Source organism: Ursus americanus, chromosome 3 (assembly GCF_024610735.1).
Source record: "Ursus americanus isolate L20-20 chromosome 3, mUrsAme1.1.p, whole genome shotgun sequence".
Lineage (NCBI taxonomy): Eukaryota > Metazoa > Chordata > Mammalia > Carnivora > Ursidae > Ursus > Ursus americanus.
Window position 1 is genome coordinate 93539877 of NC_142129.1, and position 12098 is coordinate 93551974.

A 12098-nucleotide genomic window follows, 5' to 3' on the forward strand; every position below is an offset into this window, starting at 1 on the left:
GCCTCCTCCTGAGAGGCCACGGAAGAGGGGGGTGTCAGGGCTCACAGCAGGCTCGGGTTCCAGCATCCAGGGCTGATAGAGGTGGGGCGGGGAGGGGCATCGGGTGCAGCGGTGGCCCGTGGCGGCAGAGGGGCCCGTGCAGTGGGGCATTGGCTGGCCTGGGGGCTGGGGCTTGGTGGGGCCCTGGCATAAAGCCCCCAGCTGCACGTGAAGCCATTTGTCCTGTTTTTCTTTTATTTGCAGTTTCCCGAGACAGAACAAAATAATGATTTTTTACACTTACAAGGCTCAGAAAGAAAAGACAATGGAACTCAGCAAAAAGAGAGAAGGGGGGCGGGGGCCGGCCAGCACTGCGTGCAGCCGGCCCTCCGCAGAGTGGCCACACCTCCGACATCTAGCTAGAGGAGCAGGTGTGGCCTGCTCGAGAGGGGTCATGCAAAAGAACTATCCCCCAGAAAAAAATCCCCAAATTATCCCAGACAGGCAGCTCCGTGGAGATAAGAGGTGAGGGGAGGAGGGGAGGAGGCCCCCAGAGGTGAGGGTGGCCGGGCCACACACGCTGTCCACGGTGAGCCCTGCCGCTGCCCGTGGCCCAGGGAGCCTGGCGGATGTTTACCCTGTGTCCATGGGTGGGGACAGCTGTCCTGAGCACAGCCGTGGACGGGCAGGTGAGTGTCCATTCTGAGTGTCTGCTGATGGACAGTCCCCGTGGAGACCAGCATCCTGTGTCCCGTTCCCCACTCTGTGCCCCTCCCTTGGCTTGATTTGTGGGGGAAGATAAAGAAAATCCTTGTTGAAAATGTGAATTAAGGGGCAGGTGTTGGGGCGGCAGGGTCCCGCACCTCTGTGATCACAGCCCCTGACCAACCCACCTGGCCAGCTGCCCTGGCGCTCTCTGCTGCCATCTGACCACGGGGCCCATCCCCGAGCCTCACCACGGGGCCCACCAGCACGCAGGGGACCTCACGATGGGCCCAGCCCGTCTTCTCCTTATCCCGGGCCCCTGTCACAGACTGCAGCCTGGAGAGGCCTGGCAGGGGGCCCACGGTGCCCTGCCCCTCAGGCCCAGGGCAGCCCTCCCTCCCTCTGCTCCAGGCCTAGACTTCAAAAGCACTATCTGCAAACACCTGCCATACCCACCCCGGCCTGGGAGCCTGGGGCACCACTCACCCGCCTTCTGACCCCTCTCCCCTTCCTGCATCTTGACCAAGACCAGAGCCCCTCTGTGGCCGTACTGGCCCCGTAAGGGGGGAGGTGGGCAGAAGGGGAGGCACCCTGAACAGGAGGGAGGCCGGTCCAAGGGTTCCCCTCCCAACGGGGCTGTCGCCAACGGTATCCTCTCAGCCAGTCTCCTGCCAGGCGTGAGGTCTGCACCTCCCTGGCCCTGGAGGAACAAGAGAGGGAGCCCTGGGCCCACAGGGGCTTCTCAGATGGCTCATCGGGCCCCCGGGGGCCGGCCCGGCCTCTGCACTGCTCATCCATGCTGGGGGCATGAGAGGAAGGGAGGGGAACAGCCGTGCTCAGGTCCCCCTGGCCCCAGGTGGCCGACACTCCTGATGGCAGCCATGCACGGCGGGGGGATGCAGACGCCTGGGGGGGGAGCGCCACCTAACAAACACCGTTCCTCGGCCCGGCCCCTGTGGACAAGGTCACTGCCCCACTGGTCCCCAAGGGGCCAGGAGCGGACAGACACATGGAGCGTGGGTGGGGAGTGCCCGTCGGTTCGAAGCCCCACAAATGCCAGTGATTTTTACAGCTTTTTCCTTTGTTTTTTTCTCCTGTTTCATCCAACATCAATTTTTTTTTGTGGTGGTTGTCATCTTGTTGTTAAAAAGAAATCACATCTGGTCTTGGTTTTCTGCAGACACAGGCACCAGGGGAGGAACGAGGCAGACACAAACATGCGACAGGCAGGCCGCGGGAGGGCGGCCGGGCTCCAAACACCGAGTCTGTCCCGCGAAGCCAGCCGCAGCTCTGCAAGGGATGAGGGCGAGGGTCAGCTCTCTGCCCTCTGCCAGGGCCCCAGGAGGAGGGGGAAGGCGGGGATGGGATGCTGCCTGCCTATAGTCAGGGGCAGCTCTGCTCCGACGCCCCCCGCACAGGGGAAGGGTCTGCGCCAGCACCCACCTTCACTGCAGCGGGGCCACGGGCGCGCCCGAGCAGTGGAAATGCACGTTCTGCCACTTGCCATCGCGGCGGTGCCACACGCGCGTCTCCTCGGACTGGCTGGTGCGGGGCCGGCCCTGCCCGTCGATGTACTGCGTCAGGCGGATGTAGGCGATGCACGCTGCGTCCTCCCCGATGACGTGCACGTGCGGGTTCAGGATGGTCGTGTGGATGGGCTTGCTGTTCTTGGCGAGCACTGCGGGCAGGGGCAGAGGCGGGGGCTTACGGGGCGCCCTGAGGAACCTTGGGAGAGCACGGGGAGGGGGAGGGGCAGGGAGGCCGCCTGGAGGTCAGAGAGCCCTGTGCTGCTATCGGGGGCGCACAGCCTGCGCCCTGCCCGGGCCCCTCACTCACGGTTCTCGAAGTAGAATCTGTGGAAGTCCATCCCTTCGACCAAATTGCCCAGAGCTTCAGGCTCGAACGAGGTCAGGCCTGGGTCACAGATTTTCCTGGGGGGGCAGACCCAGGTGAGGAGAGGCCCCTGCCACGGCCCACCCCTCCCTTCACCGCAGAGAAGCCCCCACAGCCCACCCCAGACCTCCCAGGACCCAGCCCAGATGCCCGGCTCACGCATAGGCCTCGAAGTCCCCATTGTTGACGGCCTCGATGAGCTGCTCCGTGATCTTGATGACCTCCTGCTTCCGCGCTGCGGGGACACAGCCGCCCAGTGACCGAGGACCACCCCAAGCGGCCCTGCGGAGGGCCTAGGACAGAGCATCCCCAGCCCCCACCCACCTCTCCTCCCCAGGAGGAACCCGCACGCAATAGGTCCAGCTCACATGGCTCCCTCCAAGGTCACCCACAGCCCCCACACTTCCAAGTCCACCAGGTCCTATGTGTCTTACATAGAAGGTCTCCGTGTGATAGAAACACCGTGTCCGGAGAATGCAGAAAGGGGAAGCAAAGCCCGGCGTGACCCACCCTGTGTGGCCCCCAGTCCCTCCGGCCATGCCCCCTGGGACTGGCCCTCCTGGCTCTTGCCCAGCTGGACTAGGCTCGCAAGCCCTTCCTGAATCCAACACCTCTTTAGGAACATCTAGTAAGGGCCAGCTGTGAGGCAGGGAGGGGACCGGGTCTGGAGGGTGTAGACTGGGAAGCCAGGGAGTAGGGCCCGGGGGGCCCGAGGAGGGGGACACGGAGTCTGTGGGTCTCTCCCCGGAAGCCCACAGCCAGCCAGCTAGCCTCCCACCTGCTCCAGTCTCCACCTGTGTGAGCCTGGGCCCGGGTGCCAGGCCCCCGGTGTCACCAACCCACCTTGCACCCTCCGTCCCAGGGCTCTGGGCTCCTGCCCACTTGGCCTCTGTACCGGGACAGGCCTGGCCCCAGGGTGCTGGCCTACGGTCCCCATTGTCTCTTTAATCACGACTTATTTCAGAGAATAACAGCCCCACACCCTGAGGATTCAACCCTGGATCACTTGCATGGCTGCTGAGACTTTTTTATAGACAATAAACCCTTACAGATAGCGTAGTGAATGCCCGTATTCCCCTAAATCTCGTGCTTCACTCCGCCTCCCCAGGGAAGGGCTGTCCTCAGGTGGGTGCTTCACCGCTTCCACGCAGATGTATACACCCCGAGTGCACACACACATCAGGTGTGTGCCCTCACGGATCCCAGTGATCTCCCAGCCACAGCGCGCTGACGGTAAGCCTCACCCCAGCCAGTGCAGGGAAGGCAGGATCCCAGGGGCTCCTCCCCACAGGCTCCTTCCCAGGTCACTGCGCTGCCAGCAGCCCCCCTGGTTCCCTAGTGGCTCCCCTGCAGCTGGCCATCTTGTCCGCACTCCAGCCACCAGTGCCACTGGGAACAGCACATGCGTGAGCTGATGTGTGGGCTTGAGTCCCAGAGCACAGTGGCAGGGTCTCCAAAGGGTGCACTCCGCATTTTGAAGCATTTGCCCACAGCCCTGGCACAGGGCTGCCTGTGCCTCCTCCCCGCCGCTGCCGGCATCCTCGGCTGTCTGCGTGCCCCCCTCCCCCCCCGCAGATGCCCACCTGAAAGGTGGGTGCCGCGTGCTGCACGGGAGCCCAGGCGGGCCTTGTGTGCCACAAGGATCTGGACAGTGAGCTCCGCGACACCCGAGGGCTTGGGTGCACGCGTGTGCTGGTGTCATGGGGGAGGGCAGGGGTGTGTTTGCATGTGGAGATCGTGTGTGCACTGACCAGCGAGTTTCTCCTATCTTGGAAAACCCTCCCTCTGCCCCCAGCTGCGCTCGTGCAAAGGTCCCATTTCTATTTCTCACCGAACTCTGTGTCTGGACTGTGCCAGGGTTTGGGCTCTGGGCTGTCTGTGCAAGCCCGGGCCCCAGCTGTCTGGTCGGCCCTGGAAGCTGGCCTCCAGCACAGTGGGCTGCAGGCTCGTGACCCCACCTGCAGACCCCCACTCCATCCGTATCCAGCTGCAGAGCTCTGTCCCTGCACCCGCTGTTCTCCGTTCTCAGTCTTGGGGCCCGGGGCAGGACAACGTTGGATGTTCTGGGTCCCTCTGCGTCACCGGTGCGTGGTCTCCCGGCAGCCTGCCCACCTCTCTGCCCTCTGCCTGAGCATTTCTGCTTCGGGGATGCTCATCTGCCCTCCCAGGTCCCTGTCACCACGGCAGCCCAGCTTTTCCCCGGCCATCCCCAAGCCAGGCCCCCCACCCGCCTGTGTGAGGGTGAGTAGCGCCCGTGTGTCCGACACCCGACACTGGCCCCCCCCTTCTTCACACCAGCACCCCACGGAAGCCCTCAGCCAATAGCCCTGCGACCGGAACGGACCGACACGTCCTCTGTCTCACGTCCCGTACTGTGGTAAGTCAACCTGATCTTCCGCTTAGTGAAGTCGCGTGGAGTGTTTTTAAGCCACTTGTAATACAAAATGAGAGTATAAAGTCAACAGGAGGGAGTCAGGGTCACAGCACTCATCGCGGAGCCTGGGGTTTGGGAACCAGCGTCACACCAGGTGAGGTGGCAGTGGGGCTGCTGCCCAGACCTACCCCTGCCCTGAGTGGCAGCCCTGCCTCCCCCAGGGGCGCACTGTGGGAGAGGCTCCCTGGGAGGTGAAGCCAGGAGCTGTGACCCCGCCACCCCAGGCAGTTCCGCAGACAGAGCTGAGGCGTGTGGGCAACGGTCCGGCGTGGGGGGGCTCCCAGAGGTGGACCGGAGCCCCGACACTCCCTCTCTTGGGACAAGCTAACAGGCCGGGAGGCCAGGCTGCTGGCAGAGGGTCTGGGGGGACCCCAGGGACCCCAGGCTGGCCCTAATTCGTGTCCCTTGGCAGCTGCAGGGGCAGCAGGAGCCCCCAGCCACCCCAGGCGGGCCACTACGCAGGATCAGCCTGGATTGGGTGTAATCCCTGATTATGGGAACACAGCCTGGGCCATGGGCGCCGACCCCATTTATACATGAAGACAGCTGGCGGGCACATCACCCTGACCCACCCCAGGGACAGCCCCCCGCCGCCTGTGCCTCAGTGCTGGGCGAGGCGGACCCTGGCCCCGGAGGTGGAGATGGGGGCACCGTGGCTCTGACACCCACAGCCACAAGTCTGGAGAGCCAGGTCACAACCCGGACAGCTCTGTGCAAGTCCCCTCTCGGGGCTGACTCCACCCCTGTCCTTCACCTGCAGACCCCCCAGTGCTCGAAGCCGCAGCGGTGCTGGGGACTTGGGGGGGTCACAGGCTGGAGCAAGGACACAGCTCCCTGGGGGGCCTCAGGCCCCCTAGTGCTCACCCCTCCCCCACCAGTCCTGCCATACCTACCGCTCCAGGTCTCCCCTCGCGCCTCCCCTCAGTGCTGTTCAGGGCCCCTTTTTGTGGCCCCCACCTCCATAGTTTAGTTCAAGCCAGACCCCCAGGGTCAGTGTGGGGTACTCAGCGCTGACAGCATGCCCTGTCCTCAGAGCCCCCAACCTGGCCTAATACATAGACTCCAAGGGCAGCTCGAAACCCTGGGGGGGCGGTCCTGTGGTGGGAGGCCCCCCTGGGGGCACCTCTCCACGTACCCCAGCCTCCACTTCCGCATCTGTGAAACCGGGGCCATGAGTGGCCGGGGAGATGGGGACACGGAGGCTGCCGACCCCTCCCCCAGGCTCCGCTGCGCTCCTGCCCCAGCCCGGCCCCCTCTCCCTCACCACAAGACACCCCCCCCCCCCGCCAAGCCGGCCTAGGAACCCGCACCTGCCCTTGCCCCTCTGGCCAAGTACAGAGCGCTCCTGGGGGTGCCACTGCTCTCCAGAGGCTGCCCCATGTCCTCGCGGCCGCTGGGGTGGTTTCAGCTTGTCGCTAGCCCCTGTGCCCCCCCACTGCAGAGCCCCCCACTGCTACCATGCTTCGCTCCCCCTCCTCCCTGCCCTGGCCCCCAGGCCCGGCACTCACCCAGCCACTCCCCAGCCATGCCCAGCCCCTGGCCTGCAGCCTCTCATCCGACAGCACCTCCCTGCCCAGTGTCTCCCGGCAGGTGGGGGGGGGCGTGGCCCTGGGGTGTCACCCATCCCTGTAAGTGATCCTGGTGGCAGTCGGCAGGCAGACGGGGCAGGCAGACGGGCTGGAGCAGCCGGCTCCTCCCTCCCTGCCTGGGGAGGGGACCCGGCCCAGCGACGGCCCCTCAACCCCTCACCCCCCTCGCCCTGGGCCCCTGCAACCGACACTGTCTGCGTCACACGGGCCCACAGATCACAGGCGTGAGGCTCTCGTTCACCCCGACTGTTTCTGATTCTTTCCTACACACACACACACACACACACACACACACACAGTCACACACGCCCGTCCTTAGCCACAAACTCATTTTCTGAGGCCAAGTGACACTTTCCTGTGGACTTCCCTGTGCTCCCTTTCCTGCACCCCCCAAGCTGGCCCCTTCCCAGAGTGAGGAGGCAGCGTACCACAGCTGGGGGTCTCCACACCCCTGTGAGCCCCCAAGGAGCAGCCAGGGGGCCACTCAAGGTGCTACTTACACAGGGTGGGCGGGGGGCCTGGGAGAGCTGGAGATAGGCAGGGTGGGGGGCCCTGGGCTTCCGGGGCCCCTGAGCCCCTCCTCACCGTGTTCAGGATGTCAGAGAGCCTGGGGGCTGGGGTGGAACAGACCAGATGTGAACAGGAGGCAGGTGGGGGGCACACAGGACAGAAGCTATGGGCTGACGAGCCAAGCCAGAGAGAGGAGGCGGCAAACTGGGATGTGGGGGGGACGTGGGGGGCAGAGGGGGGACATAGGGGGACACTGGGGGGATACTGGGTATAGAGAGAATGTGGGGGGATGAAGGTGGACATGGGGGACACAAGGAGGAATGTGGGGGCACAGAGGGGGATGTGGGGGGTGAAGGTGGACATGAGGGAATGTGGGGGACAGGGGGACGAGGGACACGAGGAATGTGGAGGCACTAGGGGACATGGGGGGTGAAGGTGGACATGGGGGAACATGGAACATGGGGGACAGAGGAGGACATGCATGGACGCGGGGGTGAAGGTGAACATGGGGGACATGGGGGAACATGGGGGACAGAGGGGGTCGTAGGGGGACACAAGAAGGAATGTGTGGACACAGGGGGATGTGGGGGTGAAGGTGGACATGGGGGAATGTGGGGGACAGAGGGGGACGGGGGGACACAAGGAGGAATGTGGAGGCACCGGGGGACATGGGGTGTAAAGGTGGACATGGGGGACATGGGGGAATGTGAGAGACAGAGGGGGACGGGGGGACACAAGGAGGAATGTGAGGGCACAGAGGGGGATGTGGGGGGTGAAGGGGGACATGGGGGACAGAGGGGGATGGGGGACAGAGGAGGAGGCTCCAGGAATGTCTGGACAGGTGCACTCGTCTGCCCATGGCAGGGCAATTGCTGTGGGCAGAGGGTACCCCCCGCCCCCCGAAGTGGACAGAGGCAGCCCAGTGTGTGCAGAACCCAGCGGAGGACCCAGCTGGGCAGGAAGGCCAGGCCTTCTCCCTTTCAGCCCACAGGCCTATGGTGGGGAGAGGCTTCTGTCACAGCACATGTCCACACCTCCATGGGGCCCCGCTGGGTGCTGTGACCAGGAGGGTCAGGCAGGCGGTCTGAGGAAGGCAGGAAGCACTGTGGACGGCCCGGGAGGGCTCTGCCCCGTCCCGGGTCCGGGAGACCCTGTGGGGGAGAGGCCTGGGGTGGGGACTGCGGTGCGGGTGGAAGGAGGAGGTGAGGAGGGTGGTGGCTGGAGCTGCCCTGGGAGTTAGCGCCAGGCGCCCAGCCAGGCCCAGGCCCTAGCCTCGGGCAGCCTGGCGGGGGCAGCTGAGGCCGTGCATGGCAGCGCAGGAGCCACTCAGCAGCAGGGACGGCAGGCCTGCGGGCACTACTTACACAGAGCGGGGAGGGGGCCCTCAGCTTCCAGGGCCCCCGAGCCCCTCCCCACGGAGCTCAGGATGTCAGGGACCCTGGGGGCTGGGGTGACAGGAGGCAGAGCGTGAGCAGGGGCAGAGGAAGCAGGGCCCTGCTCTCTCCCGCCCCGGGGCCGGTCTCCGCAGCGAGAAGCCCCTGGCCAGAGCCTGGAGCGGGGCCTCAGCCCACGGCCCTGCAGGCCCGGGAAGAAGCCGCTGCAGAGGGCTGGCTGGAGGGGCAGGGGCAGTCCCGAGCCTCTGTGGGGCCGAGGGGGCCCTGGTGGAGTCCAAGCGCAGTCTGCTTGGAGACTGCGAGGCATCCCTACAGAGACGGGCTGTTGGGGGGCCCTTCAGGGAGACACCGCCCACAGCAGGGGCCCACCTACTTATGTGGAGTGGGCAGGGGGCTAACGGGAGGTGGCCATAAGGTGGGGGGGTTGGCTTTAGAGCTCGCTGAGCCCCTCCTCACAGAGCTCAGGGTGTCAGGGACCCTGGGGGCGGGGGCAGACAGGTGAGACGCCAGTGGGAGACAGGAGGGGGCACGCAGGAGAGACGGGGACAGGACGAGGACGAGTGGGGTGAAGCTGGAGAACTCCCAGACACAGCTCACGGTGGGGTCCAGGGGCAGTGGGGACACGGGAGGCAGGGCTGGGGGTGTGGTGGGAGGGGCCCGCCCCACGCCCCGAGGCTGCTCTCCCAGCCAGACAAGGCGTAGCTGGGGTCTAGGCTGGAAGGAGGCTGGCCGACCCTCCTGCAGGCTCCGGCCATGTAGGTTACCCCCCCCACCACCACCCCACATAGGGCTGGGTGGGGGCGGAACTGCAAGGACAGGGATTCAGGGAGGTGCTGATGGGTCGGGCCTGTGTCAGTCTGTTTGCGGAAACCACGTGAGCACCCACTCTCCCTTCTTCCAGGGGCCTGTGCTCACCTCTGTCTTGGGGTGTCACTGTGTCCCCCAGACTGGCAAAATGGCTGGCCATCAGGCCCTGGGGCAGCCCTGACGGCCCTCAGGGCTGATCTCTGTGAGCGTGTGGCCCAGAGGGTCAGGTGGCCCCGCATGCCACCTGCCCTCCCTGGGGAGGTGGACAGAGCTGGGAGCAGAAGTGGGGGGTGCCTGGGCGCACCGGGCCGCTGGCCCTGCATGGGCGCAACCCTGCGTGTGCAACTGTGCAGCCCACCCGCCCTCACATTCCGTGGAAACACCCGCAACCCCGGAAAAGCCCCCTCTCTGGCTGTCTACAGAGCAGCTGCCAGGCAGAGTCACAGACCTCAGGAAGTTCAAGAGAAGAAACTGAGCAAATGCAACCGTGAACTTGCTCCCTCGCAGGGCAGGACGCCCGCCTGTGGCCCACACGTGCTGGGCAGGCCCCGGGGGCTGCGGCCAAGCAGGGTCAGCCCCCCCCCCCCCCCGGCCACGGACGCGCCCTGCCCACATCGCAGACGCCCGGCTGCCCCGCTCTCCCGACGTACCTTTTGTGTCCTCATCCTCTATGGTGGTGTGAGTGCTGTCCGATGACTCCTGGGGGACACACAGGGAGGCAGCGGGTCAGGATGAGGCCTCGGTCCCAGCCCGCCTCCACGGGGCCTGGAGGTTCCCATCCCAGAATCCCACAGGCGGTGCTGGGCCTTCGTGCTGGCCCCAGGGCTCGGCCGCTCACATGCCCAATGGCCAGGGGCCTGGACGGCGCCCTCTCCCGACCAGACACAACTGGAGGAAAGACTCCCTGTGCTCTCTTTTGTAAGAGAGGAAAACGGGCTCAGGGACTCCCGTTGAAGTGGAAAGGCACCCCCCGGCCTGTGCACGTCAGCAGACAGGGCGAGAAGTTTCCAGGAGGTCCTCAAGAGCCTTGGCTGGCCCCGGCAGGATGCAGCCATACCCACAACTCCTGCCTCAGAAGGGGCCACCTGCCCCTCAGGCCTAGACTGTCCAGCCAGGCCCGGTCTCATCCCTGAGGGGGCCTTTGACGGTCGACAGGCAGCCCCGGCACCTCCCGCCGCACACAGAAACCAGGTACCGATCACCTGTCACAGAGTTCCCAGGAGGCCTCCTCGCTCCTCAGAAAGAGCAACCCAACAAGAGTCCCCCAGGGCCTCCCTCTGGCCCCCTGACCAAACACCCTGCTCTGGGCCCCACCCAGAGATGGGGGGTCTGCAGGTTGTAGAATTGGGGCTCATGTTACAACCCCAGAAGGTTGTCTAGAGGCCCCTTGCAAGGAAAACAGGAGCCTCACCCCAGACACGGGGTCCAAGGAGCACCCGTCCCGAGCCACAAGGCAGGAGAACGCCCTTCGTAGCACCTTGCGTCTGGGCGGGCTGAGAGGCACTGGCCCATGGGCCCCTGGTCCTGGCCCGCAACCAGGGTGTGGGGGGCCCCTTGAGGAACCCAGGGCTGGGTGGGAGTCTGACTGCAGACCCGGGTGTGTGTGTTGCGGGGGGTGCTGGTCCTAGAAACACAGCTCGGCTGCCCACCGTCCCTCCCGCCACCCCGAGCGCCAGCCCCTTCTCTGGCCCCGGGCGCAGGTGCCGATGCGGTGGGAGAGACGCCAGAGCACAGAGCGGCAGCGGAGGCGGCGGGCTGGCTCAGCAGGAAGCACTGGGGGCAGAGGTGAGCAATGGGTGAGGCCAAGGGCGTCTGTGCTGCTCCCTCCTCCCTGGCCCTTCTCCCCTGGGACCCCCGGAGGCGGCCCTGCACGCCTGGCTCCCCGCTCTGCGGGGCCTGACCACGGCCGGGGCCGGGTGGACAGCATGGAGGGTCCTGAGACGTGGACCCTGCTCTGGGCCCCCACCGTCAACGGTGGGCTTGGTGCAGCCGCGCCCGAGAGGGCAGCTCCTGGGGCCTTGTCCCCAGGGAGCAGCCATGGACGTGTGGGGCTCTGTCCTGCCTCTGTCCTGCCACCTGTCCCTGCACGCCTGCTCCCCCCAACTCTTAGCTCGAGGGCTTCCCCGGGTCAACGCCCCAATCTGCGCCTGGCCAGGGGGCCTGGCTCCTGCCTGAGCGCAGGCTCCCAAGGGGGCAGAGAGGGCACAGCAGTACCTTGATCCCGTCCACGGGGTTATGAATGACGGTGGTTTGAGGCTCCTACGGAAGAAGAAGCACAGAGGAAGGAAAGAGGGAAGTGAGAGGAGGGGGTGGGTGGAGGGGAGGAGGGCAGCCGAGCGAGGATGGCAGGAGGCAGAGCTGGCTGGGGAGGCCCGGCGGGCCCAGGGTGGCCAGAGAGAAGCATGTGCGCCCACGGAGCACGGTAGAGAGCATGGGGGCCGCGGGCGGGGAAAGAGGTCCTCCCTCCCTTTGCTGCCTGACCCTCTGCCCCGGGATGGGGGGCACGGTTTTGAAGATGTCATGGGGGTGGGGGTGGCATATGGGATGGACGGGGTCCGAGATGGGGCTGGCTGTGTGGGACCCTCCCCTCCTGGGCTGAGGCTGCCCCCCGTGCTGGACGGCCACCTCGCGAGCCTAGCCTTCCTGTGGGCAGCGTGGGGCTGGGCTCCCTGGGGACACCACGTGGCTCTGCGCGAACTCGGAACCTGGGCACCAGCAAACCCCAACCTCTTGGGGCGGCCGGCTCTACACGGGCCACCATGGGCACACAACACCCCTGCACCACCA

At 65.9% G+C, this 12098-nt stretch overlaps 1 protein-coding gene across 18 annotated transcripts in view; it reads right to left on the bottom strand.

Annotated features, from left to right (window-relative positions):
* Positions 1–213: 213 nt before the first annotated feature.
* The window catches only part of CAMK2B (calcium/calmodulin dependent protein kinase II beta), an 82506-nt gene continuing 70621 nt past the window's right edge, over positions 214–12098 (bottom strand). For 4 of the 18 annotated variants that reach the window (XM_045793542.2, XM_045793539.2, XM_045793538.2 and 1 more), the window contains 8 exons: positions 11526–11570; positions 9962–10010; positions 8475–8555; positions 7101–7214; positions 2737–2812; positions 2521–2615; positions 2128–2362; positions 214–1974 (listed from right to left, as the gene is read on the bottom strand). In XM_045793542.2, the coding sequence (XP_045649498.1) occupies positions 2130–2362; positions 2521–2615; positions 2737–2812; positions 7101–7214; positions 8475–8555; positions 9962–10010; positions 11526–11570 (693 nt within the window). In that variant the 3' untranslated portion in view covers positions 214–1974; positions 2128–2129. The remainder of the gene's footprint in view (positions 1975–2127; positions 2363–2520; positions 2616–2736; positions 2813–7100; positions 7215–8474; positions 8556–9961; positions 10011–11525; positions 11571–12098) is intronic. The other 14 variants (XM_087861221.1, XM_045793540.2, XM_087861222.1 and 11 more) reach the window with 5 other exon arrangements.